At 36.0% G+C, this 21,879-nt stretch overlaps 1 protein-coding gene across 4 annotated transcripts in view; it reads right to left on the bottom strand.

The window, feature by feature from the left end:
• Positions 1 to 21,879, bottom strand: part of PATJ (PATJ crumbs cell polarity complex component) — a 369,539-nt gene that overhangs the window by 113,378 nt on the left and 234,282 nt on the right. For all 4 annotated transcript variants that reach the window (XM_063103640.1, XM_063103641.1, XM_063103642.1 and 1 more), the window contains exon 29: positions 6,022 to 6,113. In XM_063103640.1, coding sequence (XP_062959710.1) covers positions 6,022 to 6,113 — 92 coding nt within the window. The remainder of the gene's footprint in view (positions 1 to 6,021; positions 6,114 to 21,879) is intronic.

The raw sequence follows: 21,879 nt of genomic DNA, 5'->3' as shown, positions 1-21,879 counted from the left end.
AGAGCACTATGAGAGACTTATACAGGTCTACCACATGGTTCAACTAAACAGAGAACAGAACGGACTTAAAATTGCTGGAGCACCTCTACTTCCTTCCTTCTTATAACTCCTAATAGAGTTCAGAGCTAATGACAGGCCTCTTTCTTCTTAACATACATACAATGCATCATATTTTATTATGCACTTGAAAAAGGGCATGGCATTCTTTAATGGTCCAGGAGAGTCAGAAAGGTACTTCCTTAGGGAATTAAAACAATCGACACACACAGCTGTACTCATCCAGTGGTACTTCCTAAAGAAGGACTGATTTTCTCCTAGAAGTAAATGTTCATATACTCAGCATAACATCCAGTTCTGGAACCTTTGGGTTTCTACATATACTGTGATTTTGCTTACTTATCCTTCAAGTCTTAGCTTAAGCATCTTTCTCTGTTTTACCTTGCCAGAGGCCCCAAAGACTAGGTTAGGTGTATCTCCTAAATGTTCCTACAGAATCACAGTGCTTACATCACTGGGTAAGGTACCAGACTGTTGTTTGTTCTCTGCCTCCTCCTTTAGGGCAGAGATTGTGTTCTTTTCATCACTGACTCCACAGCATCAGCACAAGTGGGCAGTCAGTAAACACCTGTTGAATAAATGAATGAATGCTTCTTTATGAAAGTAAAACTCACGCTTGCGTGCACAATCTTTTTTCCCTCCTATTTATCAAAACTAGATCTAAGAATCAAGGGCACAATAAGGATTTTGAAAACAGGCATTCAAGTTGCTTCTTCAGATAGACATTTCCTCGAGATGACTCTGACATTCACATTCATTTCAATATCATCTTTCAGGAATATAACACAGGATAATGGGCCACACTGTATTTTTAATTACAAAAAACAAGACATATGTTCAATCGATACAGTAAGGTGGATCCTATGGTGAATCCATTTTTACTCAGTAGGGCTTGACAGCTAGCACTAAATTTTTCCAAGGGTTTCAGTTTCCTTTGGCCTCCTTTAGCCCCAGGAGTTTTTACACAGTACACATTTTCTACATGTAATTAAGTAATGGAGAGTGAGTTGTTATACATGACATTTAATTTTCAGCAGTGGGGGAAGGTATGACAAGTGCTGCAGGCAAGATCATTAATCTCCTTGGATCCCTGTACTGTCAAATACAGCAATTCGTTTTTCATAGTATTAATATAGCTCTCCTCCTGTACTAAATTGGTGTGCTCATGTAGAGGAGATAATGCCATGTAGGAACATCCACAGAATTGAATGTGTGGTACATAGCCAGAACCCAGATTGTAATATACACCTGAATGATCCAGAGTTGAATAATTTAGTACATCAAAGTCCATCTGTTTAGAGTACAATTTACAGGATGTGAAAACAAAAAGGAAAAATGTGATTATGTAAGCCACATATATATCACAGCTACTTGCTAAACTCTAATGGCCCACAGACCCCTTGAAAATTATAGATCAGTTAGTATACAAATAAATACAAGTGTTAAAAGAATATAACAAGGATGAGATCACACAAATGTATATTACTATAGACTAAAGGCCTTAGTTAATTAAAATGTTGCCTGCAGCATATTTTAACAGCTTTTTGTGATTACTTTACTGCTAATTATGCTCCAAAACCTGTGGCCACTTCCCATTTTTACCTCAATTGTCAATAAATTTGAAAGAGTTGCCAAGGTATAAAAGCCAACCATTTTTCTATAATGGGAAGGAGGCACAGAGAATTAATAATTTCAATTAAGAAAGGAAATGCTGAATGGAAGCACTAACTATAAAGAAATACAACTTATAAAAACTAGTTTTCATCGTAACATTATATGACAGTACAAGTTATGCAGAGTTTTTTTCTTTTTATTTATTTATTTTTGCCTGCTGGCTGTGATGGGGATCCAAACCCTTGACCTTGCTATTATAACACAGAGGGGTTTTTTTGTTTGTTTTGTTTTAAAGTATAATCGCATCTGTGGTGCTGAGATGATTCAAGTGTTAACTTCCTGAAACTTGATTACAAATCAATTTTAAAATGCTTCAAAATTTGGTTCCAAAATAAGCAAGATCAGGGTTCTTACAACAATAGTCTGAAAGTGGTAACATATATGGCAAAGGCTGAAAGATGCATCTAAGTGAGTAATGAACTAGACTAGATAATCAGCCTGAATGAGAGGATGAAATGTTTGATAGCACCTAAAAGGTACATGCCACAACATATGAATAGGACACAAATCTACCATTATACCCCCGTTGGTCATGTACAGACCCTGATAAACAATAAAATATTTTCTTTTTTGCATTCCTTAAGAGCCTCAAATTCTGACACTATTTGATATTCCCTGCCTCAGTAAAATCTATTATAATATATTTTATTGACATGGGGATTAATTTGTGTTCGATAGATTTTTCTTTATACATTCCTTAAGTAAACAGTGCTCTTAATCCTTGTTAGAATATCAGGTTATCATTAAAAAAAAAAAAAAAAAAAAAAAGGAGCAGCTCGTGACAGAGAACTGATGTTTTGGGCAGGCTGTATCCATCTCTTACTCTGACATTTCCCAGAAACGGTTTTGCATAGTGTCCATAGCTATCTCTTCAGTGCTTAATCATTGTGATGTTAATTAAAGCATTCTTAAGCTATGAATGTGTACACTTAAAAAATATTCAAAACTCTGGAATTAGAAAAAGTATAAATGAAGGAGCGATTCTTCTTTTTCCTCCTCTTTCCTTCTTCCTGACTTTTTATTTTTTAAATTATTTTTATTTTTTTATTTTTGGCAGCTGGCTGGTAACTGGGATCAAACCCTGGATCTTGGTATTATCAATACTACGCTCTAACTAACTGAGCTAACAGGACAGCCAGTGACTTCTTTTCTTTTGCTCCTTCTTCTTCCCTCCCTTTCCACCTCTTTCTGCCATCATCACAGTCATCACCATAACAGCAAACATTGTCGAGCCCATATGGCAGGCAATTTATATGTATGAATATATCGGACAATTTCTGAGATAGCCATTTCATCCCCATATTACAGATCAGGAAACTGGCCACATTCCACAGCCGGGGTGTTATAGAGCTGGGTTTCAAGCCCAGGCAGGGAGAATCCAGGGATTCTTCTTTTAATCAGTAAGTCTTACTTGCTTAAGTTCAGCCATGCTTTAGGAAAGAATTCATCTCTTTAGGACTAAAGAGTTCTCAGATGATTATTTTCTTCTGTTGTGATAACTGAAGCATTCACTAATTAATAAAATATTGACACACAAATTACCAGATACATATCTTCTCAATCAAACAAAAGGCTGTCAGCAGTGTGTACATCTCTCTATTCAATTTAAGGTCATTTTCCTTTATACAGTCTGAAAGTGGTTATGACAACAGATTGCTCAGAATCACTCGTACGTCTTTTTTTTTTCTCCCTATAAAAAAGATACAGAAAAATCTTCCTTGCTGCTAAGTTCGGGAAGTAGTGGGAAGAGGGACTGAGGTATGAGGAACTTTGAAAAATACTGAGTTATTTAAAAACATGTATTTTTTTAATCCACAAAATAATAACAACCACTAATTTATTATGATTGTTGCCTTTGGAGAATAAATAATCCAGTATTGCTTAGTAGAAGCTAAAAGGAAATTTACTCAGTAAAGCTTTCTGAATGCTCACTATGTGCTGGGCACTACAATTTAATGACCATGCCAGAAAGGCTCATGCTATGGCCTGAATATTTGTGTTGCCCTAAAATTCATATGTTGAAACCTAATCATCAATGTGAAGGTATTAGTAGGTGGGGCTTTGGAGAGGTGTTTATGTCATGGGTAGAGTCCTCATGAATGGGATTAGTGCCTTCATAAAAGAGGCCCAAGGGAGCTCCTTCTGCCATTTGAGGACCCAACAAGAAGACACCTTCTATGAAACAGGAAGCAGCTCACCAGATACCAATCTTGATCTGGGACTTCCCAGCCTCCAGTACTGTGAGAAATAAATTTCTGTTGTTTATTAGCCACCCAGTTCATGGCATTTTGCCATAGCAGCCTGAGAAGACCAGGACTATATAGAAACTCAATTAGAATACATATTGTGAATGCACATTGATACTTCTAAATTGCTTAAAATCACTTCCAGTAAATAAGCATTCAGCAGGATCCTCAATCTTGCATATATCACTAATTTACTGAACAAATTCTTTTCTTGATTCTGCTCTGTTCTGAACAATCACAATTGAAATAATCATATACTAAATTGATGGGGCTTTACTACTATTATTAAAACTCTACTCAGCTTTCTCTTCTATATTCTAAATAATTTCAAATCATTTAACCTTTCTTTATTGAAGGAGGAGGGTACTATTTCTCAACTACTTAATTGCATTAAATGATTTCCTTTGGACTGCATTCAATTTTCTTTCTGCTCTTTTTAAAATGGGATGGCCCAGTACAGGCAATAAAGGGTTGCACAAACACTGAGGAGGTAACAGTAATGTTAGTGATAGTACTTGACTGAACGGCAGCAGCCACCAGCATCTACCAAACACTTATGTGCACACACTGTTAAGTGCTATATACACCTTCTCATGTAATCCTCAATTTTATACAAAGTTTTCAAGCTTAAATGCATTACTTCTCTAGATGGACAACATATTAACATCTTGAGTGGCTGACTTTTCTTCAAGATTCAACAAGTTTTCATCATGTAACTCTAATTTTATAACCCTTGACAATAGGAAGGGCAAGGAAACCAAAAAAGGAAGATTGGTGCCTAAAAGAGGCCAGTGGGTGAGTAAGCCTGAAGGGGTTATCTTAACACATAAAGACATACAAGAAGGAAGAAGGTTTCTCTCTCTCTGGAAATAAGAGTAAAAAACTGGAAAGCCAGAAAGTGCCACTAGTTAGGAGAAAAGGGAGCCAACGTAGGATTTTCTCAGTAGCAAAGTAGTAACACCAAGTGAAGCTGAAATGATGACGCGTGAAGGAATATTTCAATAGCCTTAGTGTCCATGCCTGGGAATAAAGCTATCGCCTAATCCCAGCGGCCCCCTGGTAATGTATAGGTCTTACTAATGGTAACTAATGAGAAAGGAAAGAATAATAATGATCATCACCATCATAAAATAGCAGCTGACATTCTTTCAGCTCTTACTGTATGCTAGATAACTGTGTAGAGCGTTTAAAATTTCTGAAATATCTTTATTGGATATAAATATAGTAAAAGCTGCTTCTGAAAATAAAATAAAATAAAATAAACTTTTGAAATATCACCATGAATGAGATAGGTGCTTTATTATCCCCATTTTATAGATGATAACTGAGGCCCAGAGGGAAAAGAAACAGGGCAACAGTTAACATACAGAGGATTAGATACTTCATCTAAAAATAATTCAGATTTACCTGTCATTTCAGTCAAATAACAGAGAATCAAACAACCTCATTCCACTGCTGTTGTAGCAGTGATGGCTACAAACAATATGGATTTCCAATTCTGATTCACTTACTCCACAAGGGCTCAGCCAGCTAGCAGGTGAGGTATGGGTAAATGTGCAGCCCCAAGCACACAACACGATTTTAGACAGAAGGGCTAACATCTCCTCTGCTCTGGATATCTCACCAGCACTCTTCGTATGAAGCTCCTAAAAATGTCCTGGGTTCTGTTTTCCTGCTTATTCTTTGGTGAAGACATTAATAATTCAGCAAAGGTACCCAATGATGGTGACAGGAGGAAAAGTTCGTGGGTTCTATTACATTTACACACAGGACAGCCGGATACAGCAAGGGAAGAATTCTTTGTAATTGAAATAAAAACACTAGGTTCAACTACCAATACCATCACGTGAAACATAAAAAACAAATAACAAGAAAACCTCATATCAAAACAATCTATATTTTTCTTAAACTTCTGTCAGTTACAAAAGTGTATTTTCAGAATAGACAGTGATCTTACTAGACAAACCAAAGATAAAATAGTCTTATATCAATAATAACATCTCCAGAAGAGATCTCAGATTTTAGAAAACCAGATCTACCTTACCTGATGAAAACCAGCTTGACCTTTGATGGGGCAGTCTTAATAATGGCAGATGCATTTTGGTGACTTCTTCCATACAGGATCTGATTATTTATCTGTGCGGGAAAAAATAAAATGTACTTGTAAAAATACAATATGCATATTTTATATAATGTATTTATACATGTACACAAGTATATATATATACACACACACACACACACACACTTGGATTAAATTACAAAGTCAATTAATTTTTAAGTGTATATATGTAGGATTCTCTAATGTTAAAAATCTTAACATTCTTTTTAGTACACATTCAAATAGTAATTCTAAATAGTTATAAAAAATCTCTTAAATTCGCTTTTGACTACAGTTAATAAAGAACATACAGTTCTTGACCCTTTTGCTAAACTTCAAGAGTGTGGTAGTTGAGCTTGATGCAAAAACTTTATGATAGATATTTAATTTCTTACAGCTTTTCCAGATTCCTAAAAAATGTAGAAAACAGGCCAAACTGTGGTATTCAGCAGAGCTCTGGAGGGTCCATTAAGCACAATTCTGTAAACATGTCAAGGTTATTATTACATAGCATAAATTTTGTTACTCCAGAGTAGGTAAATACTATATACCTTATTTTAAGTAGAAATTAAGATCAATTACACAGAAACATTTTACTATACACAATCAATGAGCCATCTGCTCATATCCAAGATGTGATGGAATTTTTAACTTGATTGGATTCACCTAAATATGATCTAAAAACATTTACACTGTAATTTTTTTCATTCCTGATTTTCCCACTGACGAACTATGATAATAGCTGTAATTAATTTCTTAATGATCTAAACTATGCTAATTTAACTGCGGCTTTGACAATTTCTGCTATTCAAGGAATAGCACAGTATACCACATAAGCAAAAGTAAAAGGGGACTGAAACCTTTTGTAATCAACATCTAATTTGTCTGTCCTCGATGTCTCTGAAATTTTGCATTTGAAGACACACCTGAAAAATGTATCTTTTTTTGTCACAAGGCATAATGAGAAAGCATATAGAAATGAACACTTTAAAGGATGGGATGAAAATATAATTATTTTTAACTGTCTAAAAAGAAACTCATCCATAACCTTGTCTCATAAAGCTTGGATTCATATCCAAGGCCGTTGCAAAGAATAACATGAGCGACCTCTTCACTTTGCCTCTATCAGCTTTTATTCTTCACCAAAATCATCAATCTGACAGAAATCCATTGATTTCCACACTGTCATTTCTCTGTGCCTCAGTTTCCTCTTCTCTAAAAGGAATCTAAGCACCTCTTTCACAAAGCTGTTCTAAGGATTTAAATGAGAAAATGCCTTCAAATTTTACTTATAATACTCTTGATATCCAAAAGATTTTTAATTTTTATATGTTTAAAACTACTCATCTTTTCTGTTAAGTTTTCTGCCTTTAATATATGCATTTAAAAATGTGCTCACCCTCTAGATTATATATTTTCTCCTAAAACTTCCCTGGTTTAATTTTTCTTATATTTAGATCTTCTTACCTAACTTAGTTATAAGGGAAATGGCTAAAGAAGTCATAAAGTCTTTCAGAGTAATGTGAAAAAGCACACTTAATGACATAGGAAATGTCCAAAATGTATTAAGTGGCATAACCAGGTTATAAAATAGCACATCTAGCATGATCATGTTTTTTGCTAACCATATTTTCCCATGTCTTTAATTTACAATGAACTACAAACAAGGATCTTTAAATTGTATTTGAAAATGAGATGATGTATGGAATGAGCCTGATTCAACGCCTGGCATTCAGGTAATTATTTGCGAATGTCTCCCTCCTGTGCCTAGCCTCTGCTTCTAAAAAGCCTTTTTTAAACCATGACCTATCTAACCTCCTGTCTTTGAATCCTATAGCACTAGGTTTGAAAAAATTTAATTCACTTGTGCCCCAACACAATATGGTAAAGTCAGTCCTTGCTAGGTGTTAAGCATCGGTGCAGGCACACAACATTTACTGAAGTGAGCTAACCTCCCTGGAGGCAGGAACCAGCATCCTTCTCTTGGTATTTCCCAGCTTTTCCTGCATAGCTTGCACAGAGTGGCACTCAATGAGGACGTGCTGAATAGAAGTGGCACTTAATCAACTGCGAGTATGCCTTCCCTGACGTGGGCTCCAGCCTTCAAAATAATTGAAGTTAAAACATTTTTTTTGTTCTGCGAAATCTTGAGTAGAAAATCAAACTGTTTTCATGTTTATCCATAGTCCTGCTTTTTTAGTTGTGATCCTCCATTTTGATAAAATACAATACGAAGTACTATTATTCTAAGAGGAAAAAGTTATATCCCAAATGAAAAAAGTAGGTCATTAATTTTAATTTCCCTAAGAGTAAATCTAAAGTTACGGCTTTTATGGTCTGTCTCTAAATGTTCAGAGGCTCTGGCAGGGGAAAGGTGAAGCAGCTTACTTCCAGGGCCAACAACTGTGGTGTTGACTACAAAGGCAGCTGCTCCCTGCCTATGTTCAGAGGCCTCTGGAGAAACTGCTATGCGGTGGGTGGAAAACTGGGAACAGAGCAAGAAACTCAAGACAGAGTGAAACCTGATTAAATCTTAAAGGAAAATGCAGATCTCTGGATAAAAAAATTCAAGACAAAGCCTCTTTTTTGGTCATAGAAATGACACATTAGCAGCCTTTGAGTTTCAGGACAGGTAGCTCTCTTTTGTGTTTTCTTAGTTTTATTTACTATGGAACAATTTTACTATTTAAATGAAAGGTGTATAACCTCCAACTACGTAAGCATCTTTTATATTTCTTCATCAAAAACAAAATCATTCTCCAGAGAAAATTCAGTATGTAATTAGAAAGAATATGACACATTATATGACACAATTAACTTGAGACTGTCACTTATTTTGTTACTGAGAAGCTGCTCCTCTCTGAGGGCACTATTCTTTAAGCAACAGACATAAGAGGTCTTCCAAGTGTAGCATATGTGAAAACCAAAGCATTCTACACCTCCTGAAGGTCTTTCAGGTTAATTATAATTAATAATGGCTACCATTTTCTGAGTGCTTACTCCATGCAGAACATTATACTAAACTCTATTCATAGTATCTTATTTAAATCTCAGAACAACTAGAGTTATTTTCTTTCACTTGATTACTGAAACTGAAACTCAGAGAGGTTGGGTAATTTGCCCAACTAATTTAGCTATAAGTTTAAAAGCCTGTAATCCTAGGGTACACCCAAGGGTCACATTGTCTGTAATGGCACACATAAAAAAATTAAGTGATTTCTAAAGGTCAACTTATAAAGATAGCTATTAAAGAAACTCTGAGCAAGGACACAAGGGCACTAGTCACCCTGAGATAAAGAAGTCAGAATCAACCATATCACCACACACCTAGAGGAAATGCCAGTAGTCGACTGCTAGACTTTTTAAAGTCCCAAATGCAATATGGAATCCTATGAGGTTGTATTTTCTCTTCATGCTAACAAACTGCATCCTGAACCATAATATACCCTTATGATACTTATTTCACTATACAAATATATATAGATTGACCACCCTTTTAGTTTCTTCTGACCCAAGCCAAAGGAAAACAATAAAAATAAATCATTTTGGGGAAAATACTGCTCCCATACTTTCATAATATGAGTGATAATTCAGATTATCTAGAACTTGGGAAGACATTATTTTCTATTTACTTCTAGTAAACTAGGAAGTAGAGAAACTAAGTGCCTTTCCCAAAGTTTCTCACCATTACAATAAATTCTCCTTTTCTAGGGCTAAATTACTGCTATGGACTGAATGTTTATGTCCCCTCAAAATTCATATGTTGAAACTCTAATACCTAATATGATGGTATTTGGAGGTGGGGCCTTTGGGAGGTAATTGGGTCATAAAAGTGGAGCCCCTCATGAATGAGATTAGTGCCCTTACAAGAAGCAACATGAGAAAGATGATCTCTATGTCTGCCATGTGAAAATGCAGCAAGGAGACTGTCTGCAAATCAGGAAGAGGGCCCTCACCAGACATGAAATAATCAGCATCTTGATCTCGGACTTGATCTTGGATCAGCATCTTGATCACAGCCTCCAGAACTGTGAGCAATAAAACTAACAGTCTACAGTATTTGTTATAGCAGGCTGAGCCGACTAAGACAATTACTTGAACTAATTTCTGTTCTTTGCAATCGAAAAGTCTCTACTGACAAAGTTTCTGAGGACCCTTCTAGTTCTAAATATTTGTTTACATATCCAAGTGACATACACCTCTCAATCTCCTAGTCATGTATTCTCTCAGAAACTCAGTAATTTGCCTTGGCATCCAAAAGAAGAAAAAAGAAAAAGAAAAGAAAAGGGCTTTCTGTCCAAAGGAGATTTCTATGCTCTTGACCTACACAATTCTGATTTTCTTACCTGTTTTTGGCTTCCTCTTCTGATTACTGACAAACGGGGCCTTCTGAGATCCTCCAGATTATTAATAATTTCTGCCTCTTCTGCATGATCCCTGGTCCCAGAAAGACACTACTATTTTTATCTTATGGACTAGTTAGTTCATTTTTTCCCAGGTTCTGAATTTCTAATTTAATGAAATGTCATACATGAGCAAATTATAGCAGCTCTGGATACTAAAGACAATAGACCCAAATGAGAACCTGCATTTGCAAAGATTTTAAGTTGTATTATAATGGGTTTTTGTTGTGCTTAATTTTTCCCCTCATGGGTTGCTGCTACTGTAGTGAGGAAAAAGCCCAAAAACCTGATATGAGGTAAGTCCCCTACATTTATGTATCAGAGATAGGATACCTAATTGGAATATTTTATAGTTTGTAGCAGAAGTAGAAATAGTTAGTCCAGTGAAGAAGATTCAGCAAAAGCAAATGAATGTAAATCCTTTTCTTATACTACACAAACTTTTGCTTTAAAAGTCTTTAATGAGACATGTTTCAATAAAGCTAATTATTCAAAAGTATCATGAAGACATATGTTTTCAACTATTCTTAATTTTCCATAGTTCAACTGAACATGAATATAAATTTAGGCTGAAGAGCACTCAATTAAATATACTAAAAAAACTTACCAAGTTGAAGTAAAAGTTAATAAACTTAAGCTAGGATTGGAAATATTAATTATACAAAAATAAAAATTTAGTTCAAGTAACAAATTTGCTTGAGATTTGAACATCGTTTTATATTATACTCAACAATATCTCCACCCATGTTTTTATTAAAGCAGAAGGATTTATTATAAAAAGTGATAATTATTAAAAAATTGAATTGAAATTCATGTATTTTGAATTGCTGTTAATGAAATCTGACAGTCCTTCCTACTTTACTTTCAAATACTGTATATTCTAAATTTTCCATATGAAGATGTTAGAATCTATAGGTTAACTTTTTAAAAAATAAACTCTTATTGAATATAACACACATGCAGAAAAAACAAATCATAAAAGTGTTTATAATGATGAATATTTTTATAGGTTGACTTTTGATGTAACAATTCTACTTCTAAGAACTTATCCTAAAAAGATTAAAAACTCAGGCATCAAAATATTTATCAAGGCTTTACTCTTAATAGAAAAAAGTGGAAAAAATACATATTTGTCAATAAAAGATTATATTCATCATAATACATCAATAAGTGGAAAATTACTGCCATTAAAAGTAGGTGAGGGAAATGATATAGATGTAGATGCCATAAAAATGTTGATACAAGTATCATGTAATCTATATATCACATTATTTTCACTTATGTAAAAGTTTCTGGGCTGGCTGGTTATCTCACTTGGTTAGAGCAAGGTGCTGATAACACCAAGATCGAGGGTTTGGAACCCCGTTCTGGCTAGCTGCCAAAGAAAAGTTTCTGTTTGAGTTTAAAGAAAGCTCTGTGAGGATCTCTACTAAATGTAACAATGATAGTATCTCTGACTGGTGGGATTTACGGTAATTTTCAGTTGTTTTTTCTATATTGATATTTTATAATTGTAATAAAATCATTTAATAAATGCTTACAACATACAAAGCACATGTACTTCATACCCATGCATATACATGCTTTAAATACATTACTTCATTTGTCTCACACAAATCAGTAGAGGAATATATTATTGCCTCATTATATAGATTGAAAAAATGATTATTCAAAAAAGAGAAATATTGCATTTTCTTGGTTATATGTGGGAATTAAAACACATGTAATCAAGAAAATGCAATATTTCTCTTTTTGTGCCTGGCTTATTTCACTTAACATAGTTTTCTCCAAGTTTATAAATGCTGCTGCAAATGGAAGAATTTCATACTTTTTAAATGGCTGAATAGTATTCCATTGTGTACATATATCACATTTTCTTTATCCAATTATCCGTCAATAGACATTTAGGTTGGTTCCATATGTTAGATACTGTGACTAGAACTGTCATAAACAGGAGAGTGCAGGTATCCCTTTGACATGATGATTTCCATTCCTTTCAGTATATACTTAGTAGTGGGATTGCTGGTATGGAAATGCAAATAAAAACCACATTGAGATATCATCTCATCCCAGTTAGACTGGCTATCATCAAAAAAACAGAAAATAATAAATGCTGTCAAGAATGCAGAGAAAGGGGAACCCTATACATTGCTGGTGGGATTGTAAATTAGTACGGTCATTATGGAAAACAGCACGTAGGTTTCTCAAACAACTACAAATAGAAAACATTCTTAAGAGTATTATCAAGGATGAAAAAAAGCCATGGTATAAGTAACTTATTTATATGAAATCTTAATTTCAATTTATAGGGCTCAGAAAGCAGAAACTCCAGACCAAGAAATGTTCCATTAAAAGTATAATAGATAATGTTGTATATTCATCCATTTATCCACTTTTTCAACAATCACTGCACAAGCGATGAGGATACAGGAATTTTCATTATCATCATCACCATAGCTACCCTCTATTGAACACTAAGTATGTTCTAATACCAGATTCTCTGAAAGCCACACTGTAGGAATTACTTCGTTCAGTCAGAAATGGTCCATGCCCTGAAGTATCTGGTAAAGTGATATGGTCTTGGAAACAAATAATTGCATTGTCCTATGATAGATGTAGGCATAAAGCAAGAAGTAAATTATTTCTCTTGGAGGTGGGTACACTGCTGTTAGGAAAGAATGGACAGAAGCTTAGCAGTATAGGGGGACGTGAATACAAGAAGTGCATCAGGACTGAGGGGAAACATATGAAAAGAAATGCAGGTGTGAAACCATAGGTCTCTTTCTAGGAAGAACTGGTACTTCAGTATAGCTTTTGGGAGTGGGGAGGAGAGAGGTAGACTAACAGGTGATAGAGGTAGCTAGGTACTATTCGAAGACCTTGCATAATCGTAGAATATTTTTCCTTTCCAAAAATCCTGGGCCCAGCCCCCATTAAGAAGACACTTACTTCTCAAACCACTGCTTCAGTTTTGCAGATGGAAGAGAAGGGAGGAAAAGGGTAGAGGCTAGGAATGGAACCAGGGAGATGAGTAAAACTCATGTGAAAACACAACTTCACAATAACGGAAAAGTTTTCTGAATAAATTATCACGTTATTTTGTTTCTCAGAAAAGACAAAATAACATACATCAAGGGGCAATTTCTTAATACCTTGGGCAAAGGAGCAGGTTTTAACGACTAAGTTTAATGACGCAGTGCTGAAATGTCTTCGCAACTTCAATTTAATCTATTTCTTGTGAAAAACAATGTTCCCAAAGGATCATGCTCATTTAAAAGGCTTAAGCACGAGATATTTATTTTTTCTCAAACAAAACCAATTACATTGAAATACCTTTCAAAGGCAGAGTAATAGTAATATGTAGCTCACATCTTCCTAAATTTGATACACTGGGAAAATAGTAAGATATCCTCTTGAATCCTAAACCCTGACATATTTGGAACAATACTGATGTCAAGAAAGTGAATAGAGAAATATCTTTATGTGTTGCTCTGATTCTTAGTGTTCCTGTGGAAGTCGCACTAATTACTACAGGTTGGTTCACTGGACCAAAAGAAGCAGGTGCCTGTAGATAGTTTTCCATCACCTACATAGGAAGTAGTAAGTGAATAAAGACAGAGTATAATCCACCTGTGAAGGTTAATTGTAGGTGTCAACTTGGTTAGATGAAGGAATGCTGAGAAACCTGGTACCGCTATCTTTTTAGGTATTTCCATGAGGGTGTTTCCAGCAGAGATTAGTTATGAGAGTCTGAGTGGACTGGGTGGGAAAGACCCACTCTCAATGTGGGTGGGAACCATCCAATCCGCTGGGGGTCCAGAGAGAACAAAAGACAGAGGAAAGAGGTGAAGCTCTCTTTCAATCTGCTGGAGCTGGGATACATTCTACTCTCCTGTTGGTGGACATCAGAGCTCGAGACTCTTCAAGCTTTTAGGTTCCAGAACTTATACCATGAACACCATCAGCTTCCCTAGTTTTGAGGCCTTTGGACTGAACCACACTACCAGCATCCAGTTTATAGATGGCCTATCTTGGGACTTTTCTTCATCGTCACATGAGCTAATTTCCCTAATAAATCCCTCTCATATAATTACAATATATCCTATTGATTCTGTCTCTCTGGAGAACCCTGACTAATACACTACCTCTTAACAGCTCATTAATATTGCAGAGGAATCATGTTTTCATAGGCATTACTGCATAACTCTATTAATGGTATTGTTAGCCACATAAGCAAATAGGACTCAGGCAACCAGTGAACTGGAATTCTTTCTGCCATGAACATGGGTATATGCCACCAGTCAAGACTTTCTCCAGAATAGTAATGCCCAGCTTAATGTTTGCTCCTTTCATACAGATAGCTGATCTAATTAGAACTCTACTCCAATTTCTTCTGTTACTGGAAGTTTTTTCTCTTGTCTTCAAAATATTTTGCTTGTCCCTTCTACAAACATAGTCAAAAAACCAATAAATCACCAAAGTCCCTAACTCCTCTCCTTCCAACTCCAATTTCTCTTTTCTCTCTTTCCTTTTCAACAATAATCTTGTCAGTGATTTAGTCCTGTAGAGGCAGTATTACATCAATATGCATTTGATAGCTTTAAAAGCACAACTCATACAGATTGCCCTGCTGCCACACTGCCTAGCATGACAGGTAGGTGCTCCTGTACTTTTATAATGAAGACACGGAGACTCACAAGCTCAATGACTGGTGAAAGTGTTCTAGGTTAGGTAGTGGCAGCAGCAGAATCCAAACTTAAGTCTCCTGATCCCAAAGCCTCTAGCAGGTATGGGGCCTCTGTAAACAAGATGTTCAACTTGGTATCATGGGACTCCTGCTACTTCTCTTAATATTCATCTTAATCACCAATATCCCATCCCCAACCACTCAGACCTTTGCAAAAAAAAATTTCCCAGCACCCAATTCTCATTCCATTCTGTGTGGTAATGGCAGAGAAAAACCGAGTTCAAATGTTAACTACAAAAATTCTGCCTTACCAGAGAACGGTATTCTTTTCTTACTTCCTTACCTGTACATGTGGGATATATGCATGAACAACTTTAATGAAATACAGTCTGCCAATATCCAGTGTTTGCTAGCTTGAGAAGGTGGGGTGGGAAATAGCCACTCATATATTATTAATGGGGCAGAAAATTTCTATTGTGCACATAAAGAACACAGAGAAATAAATTACATATTGAGGCTGACCCCTCTTCTCTTTTTTGGCAACCAGACAGCACAGAGATCCCTAGACCTTGGTGTTATCAGCACCACGCTCTAACCAGCTGAGCTAACTGGCTAGCCCCAGACTGCATTTCAGTACAATCACTACGAGAGCAATGAATGGGACTGAAAGGAAGTGGGGAAGATGCTGGACTAGGGAGGGAATGGAGGCCTGGAGAATTATCCTGACAGGTCATGCAAAATGTGGGAAAAACTGCACAGGGGAGAATCAAGAGAGGCTCTGCTGAAAGTTAGGCCTTCTGAATGGCAAGTTTCTTCCCCAGCATACTTTTTTTTTTTTTTTTTACACTTATTCCTTTTTTTCTTTTATACAATTTTCCTCAGTAATCTCAGTTTCTTCAATCACCTTCATTTTTACTTTCTGTTTTCATGTTCTCTCTGATTTTAAGATAATTTGGCTTACTGGAGAGATGTCACATAAAGCTTTTATGAGAGAACCATAAGAATATAGATTTTCAGCCTAAATATTTCAGTGGCATAAAGACAGTGAAGTGTGGTTAAATAATTCAGAAGTCTTCCCCTAACAGGCCAGAGTCGAAAACAAAAATGGCAGAAATAGAGCTCAAAAACTTCACAGCAGGAAACACAGAAAAGAATGAGGCCACCCAACATGAACCAGGTTTTACATAATAGTTTCTGCAGCCCCCCAAATAAAACCCTAACTCTGTCATGGAACTGAAGGGCAGAGTTTTTGATTATGAAGTTCAGACAAGCTCTATTACTGTGCAAGAAGAAACTCAAAAAATTATTACTTATCTTCTTTGGTTCTTCAGAGTTGGATATAATTTCATCGGCTACATTCTTCTTTTAATGAATCCATAGTGGAATTAAATTTTAAGAAGATGAAAAGAATAACCTAGAATTGCATTGTGAGAAATTTTCTCAGGTATTTTAAACTAATTGTATTAATCTATATCTACCAAAACTACAAAATGGTAGGGAATTCACTTATCACCTTCTAGGATCACTATTACCAGAAATAAATAACTTAAGAACATAGCCTATTGAGTCAGAAAAGTCAGCATTTGCATATTAATCCTGCCCCTTCATGCCCAGGTTCCTTTATCTGTAAAATGGGGATTAAAATAGCACGTGCTTCACAGGGTTGTTGTAAACGTTGAGAGAGAGAATGCATGTAAACAGCTGTTATGGAAAACAGTATGGAGGTTCCTCACACAACTACAGATAGAACTGCCATATGATCCAGCAATCCCTCTGCTGGGTGTACACCCAAAGAACAGAAATCAAACCTGCATTCCCAGGTTTATCACAGCTCTATTATAGCTAAGAGTTGGAATGAACCTAAATGTCCATCGGTGGACGAATGCATGAGGAAAATGTAGTATATATACACTATGGAATACTACTCTGCCATAAAAAGGAATGAAATTCTGCCATTTCAGCAACATGGATGAACTTAGAGAAAATTACGCTAAGTGAAATAAGCAGGTACAGAAAGAGAAATACAGCATGTGCCTCACTTAAAAGTGGGAGCTGAAGAAGGAAGGAAGGAAGGAAGGAAGGAAGGGAGGGAGGGAGGGAAGGAGGGAGGGAGGGAGGGAGGGAGGGAGGGAGGGAGGGAGGGAGGAAGGGAGGGAGGGAGGAAGATAAAACAGTCACCATAATTCCTTTGAGCTTTCAAAAGGAGAGAATGGAACTAAAGCCACCAGAGGTGGGAAAGGGGAAGGGAGGGAAAGTCAGGGAGAAACTGGTAAGGGGCCACAGAAAATGTTTACATTGGTAATGATAAACTTAAAACAAAAAAAAGGAAAGAATATGATGCAAACATAAATAAAAATAAAAATGGGAAAAAAAAAGAGAGAGAATGCATGTAAAGAATTAGCACTGCCTGGCAAACAGAAAGTACTCAATGTTAGCTTAATTCCAATACAGCACACACTGCATCACCCTCTCTTTCTCTTAAAGGTAAGTCTTTTGTAACTAAAATTGAATATAGTACAAATGATCACTTAGGGAACACAATTAGTAAGACTCAGATAGCTATTGTTTACTATGCTATCTTGACCAGGAGGACTGCACTTTGTGTGAGGCTGACCACTCAGCCAGCATCATGTTCTTATGGTGACTTTTAGACTTGCAAACTGGGATGCACGTTATTTCAAGAGTCACAAAATGGGGTGACTTTAGCTTTGTATATAGGAAGGTCATATTCAGTATCTGCTTGCAATATTTATTTTTGTCAGGTTTGATCAAACCATTTTTAATAGCTTTACTGGGATCTTATTGACATACAATAAATCTCGTATTTGAAAGGTAAAACTTCAGGTTTTGACTTTTGTGAAAGCACTGCCACAGTCAAAAATTTGATCAATTTATTTTTGTATTTTTAGCTATTAAGAAGCTAATTGTTAATAAAACTGCAGAAAAAAATCATTTTATGGCAATGTTGAAATCTTTTGCTCTCCTTTCTGTTCTTCAAAATAGTTTCTACAATAGGATTCTTTTTTAAATTTATTTTTGGAATTGAAACATAATTGATTATGTATATTTATGGGGTACAGAGTTGACTATCAGTATTTGTGTGTACTATGCGATGATCAAATCAATATTATTAGCATGTTCATCACTATGAATCATAATTATTCCTTGTGACTCTTACCCAGTTACTCCAATAACCCTCCCACCCTCCCCCTTTCCCACCTCTAGTAATTATAGGTCTGTTCTCTCCTTCTGAAAGTTTAATGTTTCATTGTGATCTTTCCTTTTCTTCCTCTCTCTCTCTCTCTCTCTCTCTCTCTTTGCTCCCACTTATAAGTGAGGACATGCAATATTTCTCTTTCTGTGCCTGCTTATTTCACTTAACATAATTTTCTCCAAGCTCATCCATGCTGCACGAATGGAGAATTTCATTTTTTTAATGGCTGAGTAGTATTCCGTTGTGTATATATACCACATTTTACTTATCCAGTCATCTGTTGATGTACATTTAGGTTGGTTCCATATCTTAGCCATATTTACATGGCTATTGTAAATAGAGCTGTGATGAATATGGGAGTGCAGGTATCTCTCGACACGATGATTCCCATTCCTCTCGGTATATACCCAGAAGTGGGATTGCTGGATCTTATGGTAGCTCTATCGGTAGTTGTTCGAGAAACCTCCATATTGTTTTCCATAGTGGCTGCAGTAACTTACAATCCCACCAGCAGTGTAGAGGAGTTCCCTTTCCTCCACATCCTCACAGGCACTTGTTATTGATAACAGTCAGTCTATCTGGGGTGAGATGGTATCTCAATGTGGTTTTGGTTTGCACTTCCCTGATAATTAGTGATGTTTAGCATCTTTTCATGTACCATAGGCCATTTGTATGTCTTCCTTTGAAAAATGTCTACTCAGCCCCTTTGCCCATTTTTTAATTGTATTATTTGTTTTGTTTTGTTTTTATCATGAAGTTGTTTGAGTTCCTTGTATATTCTGGATATTAATCCCTCGTTGGATGTATAGTTTGCAAATATTTTCTCCCATACAATGGGATATTTTATTACATGAGGTCTCTTATGGCGTAATTACTGAATTAAAAACCACACTTTATAATAACATCGCAACCATCAACAGTAAGAATCTGAAAGAGACCATCTAGATGGCAGAAGCTTTTGACTGGAAATTACAAGGACAGTCTCATGTGCTGTGTAATGATGTTTCAGTCAACAACAAAAATCTTATGGTGGCCCCATAAGATCATAATGCCATATTTTTACTGTAACTTTTCTATGTTTAGACACACAAATACTTACCATTATGTCACAACTGCTTACAGTATTCAGTACAGTAACATGCTGTACGGTTTGTAGCCTAGGGGCAATAGGCTATACCACATAGTCTAAGTGTGTTGTAGGCTATACCATGCAGCTTTGTGTAAGTACACTCTGTGAGGTTCACAAAATGACAAAATTGTCTAATGATGCATTTCTCAGAATGTACCCCTGTTGTTAAGTGATGAATGACTGTAATCTTAACCATGGATGCACAAAAGCTAGTGATTTATTAACTACTGTACTGTACTTCCAAATCATATCTAAGACATCCAGAAGATTCCAAAACTAATTCACTGGCAATAAGAATAAAGGACAAACTATTGAGACTGCAGTGGTGGTAAGGGCTTTCAGGTAGGAGTTTTGCCATGAAACTGCTGCATATACCTGGGTCAGTCTTTTAATTTTTATGGCTTCAGTTTTTTTCTCTTATAAAATAAACATTTCTGAATACTAAGATCTGCGTTTACCTGTGGTTATATGTATTTATCTCGGGCAAATATGGAAATTATTCATGTTTTTAAAAAGTTTTTAATGGTTCCTTAATACCATATTATACACATGCAAAATGACATGATTTATTTGTGGTTATCCTATAGGCAAATATTACAAAGGGAACGTGTCACATACTTCCTCCATCTCAAAGGGCTCAGGAGCCAGACAAGACACCGTGCTACGTGCTAGCTCAATCAATTGTGCACTTCTTGTGACACCCATTCTGTTCCTTCTGGCTGCTTCTGTAACCTGACAAATCACTCCAATTCCCTGCACAGCACTATCAGCTCTCTATTCCCACAGCTGTATTATAGGGAAGATTATAAATAAATCCTATATTCACATGACAGCACCATGTCTAGGCCTGTGCATTTTCTGGGACTAATTGCTTAGGGAAAGCTAATGCTCTAGTGTAAGTCTCATTCCAGTCTACATGGTAATTATATGTTAATGCCTTTTGAAATTAATTCAGAAACCCCCATACTAGCAACAAGGGCTAAAAAAGCTGAGATTTAATCACACTGTCTTCTAGGGGCTTAATGCAAAAATTCTTTTATACATGAACTGGGCCATCGATCGACAGAACTTGCTGACTGCTCTTCCACTGTAACAATGCAGTCTCACAGCAACAAAACTGCCAGCGAATATTGTGCCAAAAATCAGCCTGAACAGGGCTTTCCTAGGAAAGCAGAGTTTCTGACTTCAAAGAAGCTGCAATGTATGTTCAACCATTCGGCTTTTTTCTACTTTCTATAAATTAGCCTCATCTAAGGTTCTATAAGAAATAAGATCAACTACAAATAAAAGGAGGCAGTGAGCAAAGTAATAATATAATAATGACAAAGTAATAACGAGAAATAATATGAGCAAATGGTGGAGTTGTAAAAATAATCGTGACCTGGATAATTTTATTTCAGTTGTGGGAAGAGACCATAAAAATAAATAGTAGGGGTGGGTAAATAAATGCATATGATTTGCTCTACCCTAGAAATCCAGTAAATATAATCTAAAAGCCCATTTGCAAATGCTTGCTACATAATGCAGTGTACTTCTGCAATCTACTACACTGCAATGTTCAAAGAACAGCTATTGTAACATTGGCTTTTAGCTTTCCTGATACTCATTGTTAAATCAATTTCCTATTCTCAACTCGAAAGCACATTGGATTTGATATTATACTATATACAAATTCCTCACATATCATAGAGAAATGACTGAAATTTTTCTGAGCTAGAAATAGAAACCAGGGAAATGTTTCCCACATGAATTTAATCCTCTGTCATCCCTGAACTAAAGCCAAAAGAGTCACATGAGAATATGGGTGGGTTATAACTGCTCAAGAATCCTGTAAGTGCATTTTTCCATTCCCACAGCTCTTCAGGACACTGCACGGAGCTGTGAAGAAATAAGATGACTTCCCTCTAAGACATACTTTCAGAGACAAAGGCATTAATATACACAAACTAAAAAGAAGTGAATTACACAAATTCACAAAAAAATATTATTTTATGAATGATATCAGCTGGTATTAAGGTATTTACCACATGCCAGATACTGTGGCAATAGTTGACATACCTTCTCTCATTAGTTCCCACAACACCCTCTGAGGTTGATGCCTTTAAGGTCTGTGAGAACAGGTATGATGTATTTTGTTCACCAATGGAGAACCAACACCTTGTTCATACAGTGCCTGCTACATGACAGATGCACAGGAAGGTATTTGCTGAATGAACTGATAATCTCCATTTGAAAAAGGAAGAAGCTGAGGCTTAAAGAAGATATATACCTAGCCAAAGATACATGATGCTAGAATCTAGACTCCAACATATTTTTATTTGTTGTTGTCATTTTTTTAAAACTACAAAATATTTGGGGGTTGGAGGGG

The sequence above is a fragment of the Cynocephalus volans genome, chromosome 8, assembly GCF_027409185.1.
Source record: "Cynocephalus volans isolate mCynVol1 chromosome 8, mCynVol1.pri, whole genome shotgun sequence".
Classification (NCBI taxonomy): domain Eukaryota; kingdom Metazoa; phylum Chordata; class Mammalia; order Dermoptera; family Cynocephalidae; genus Cynocephalus; species Cynocephalus volans.
The sequence above is the reverse complement of the archived record's forward strand: the minus strand, read 5'-3'. Positions and strand labels throughout refer to the sequence as shown.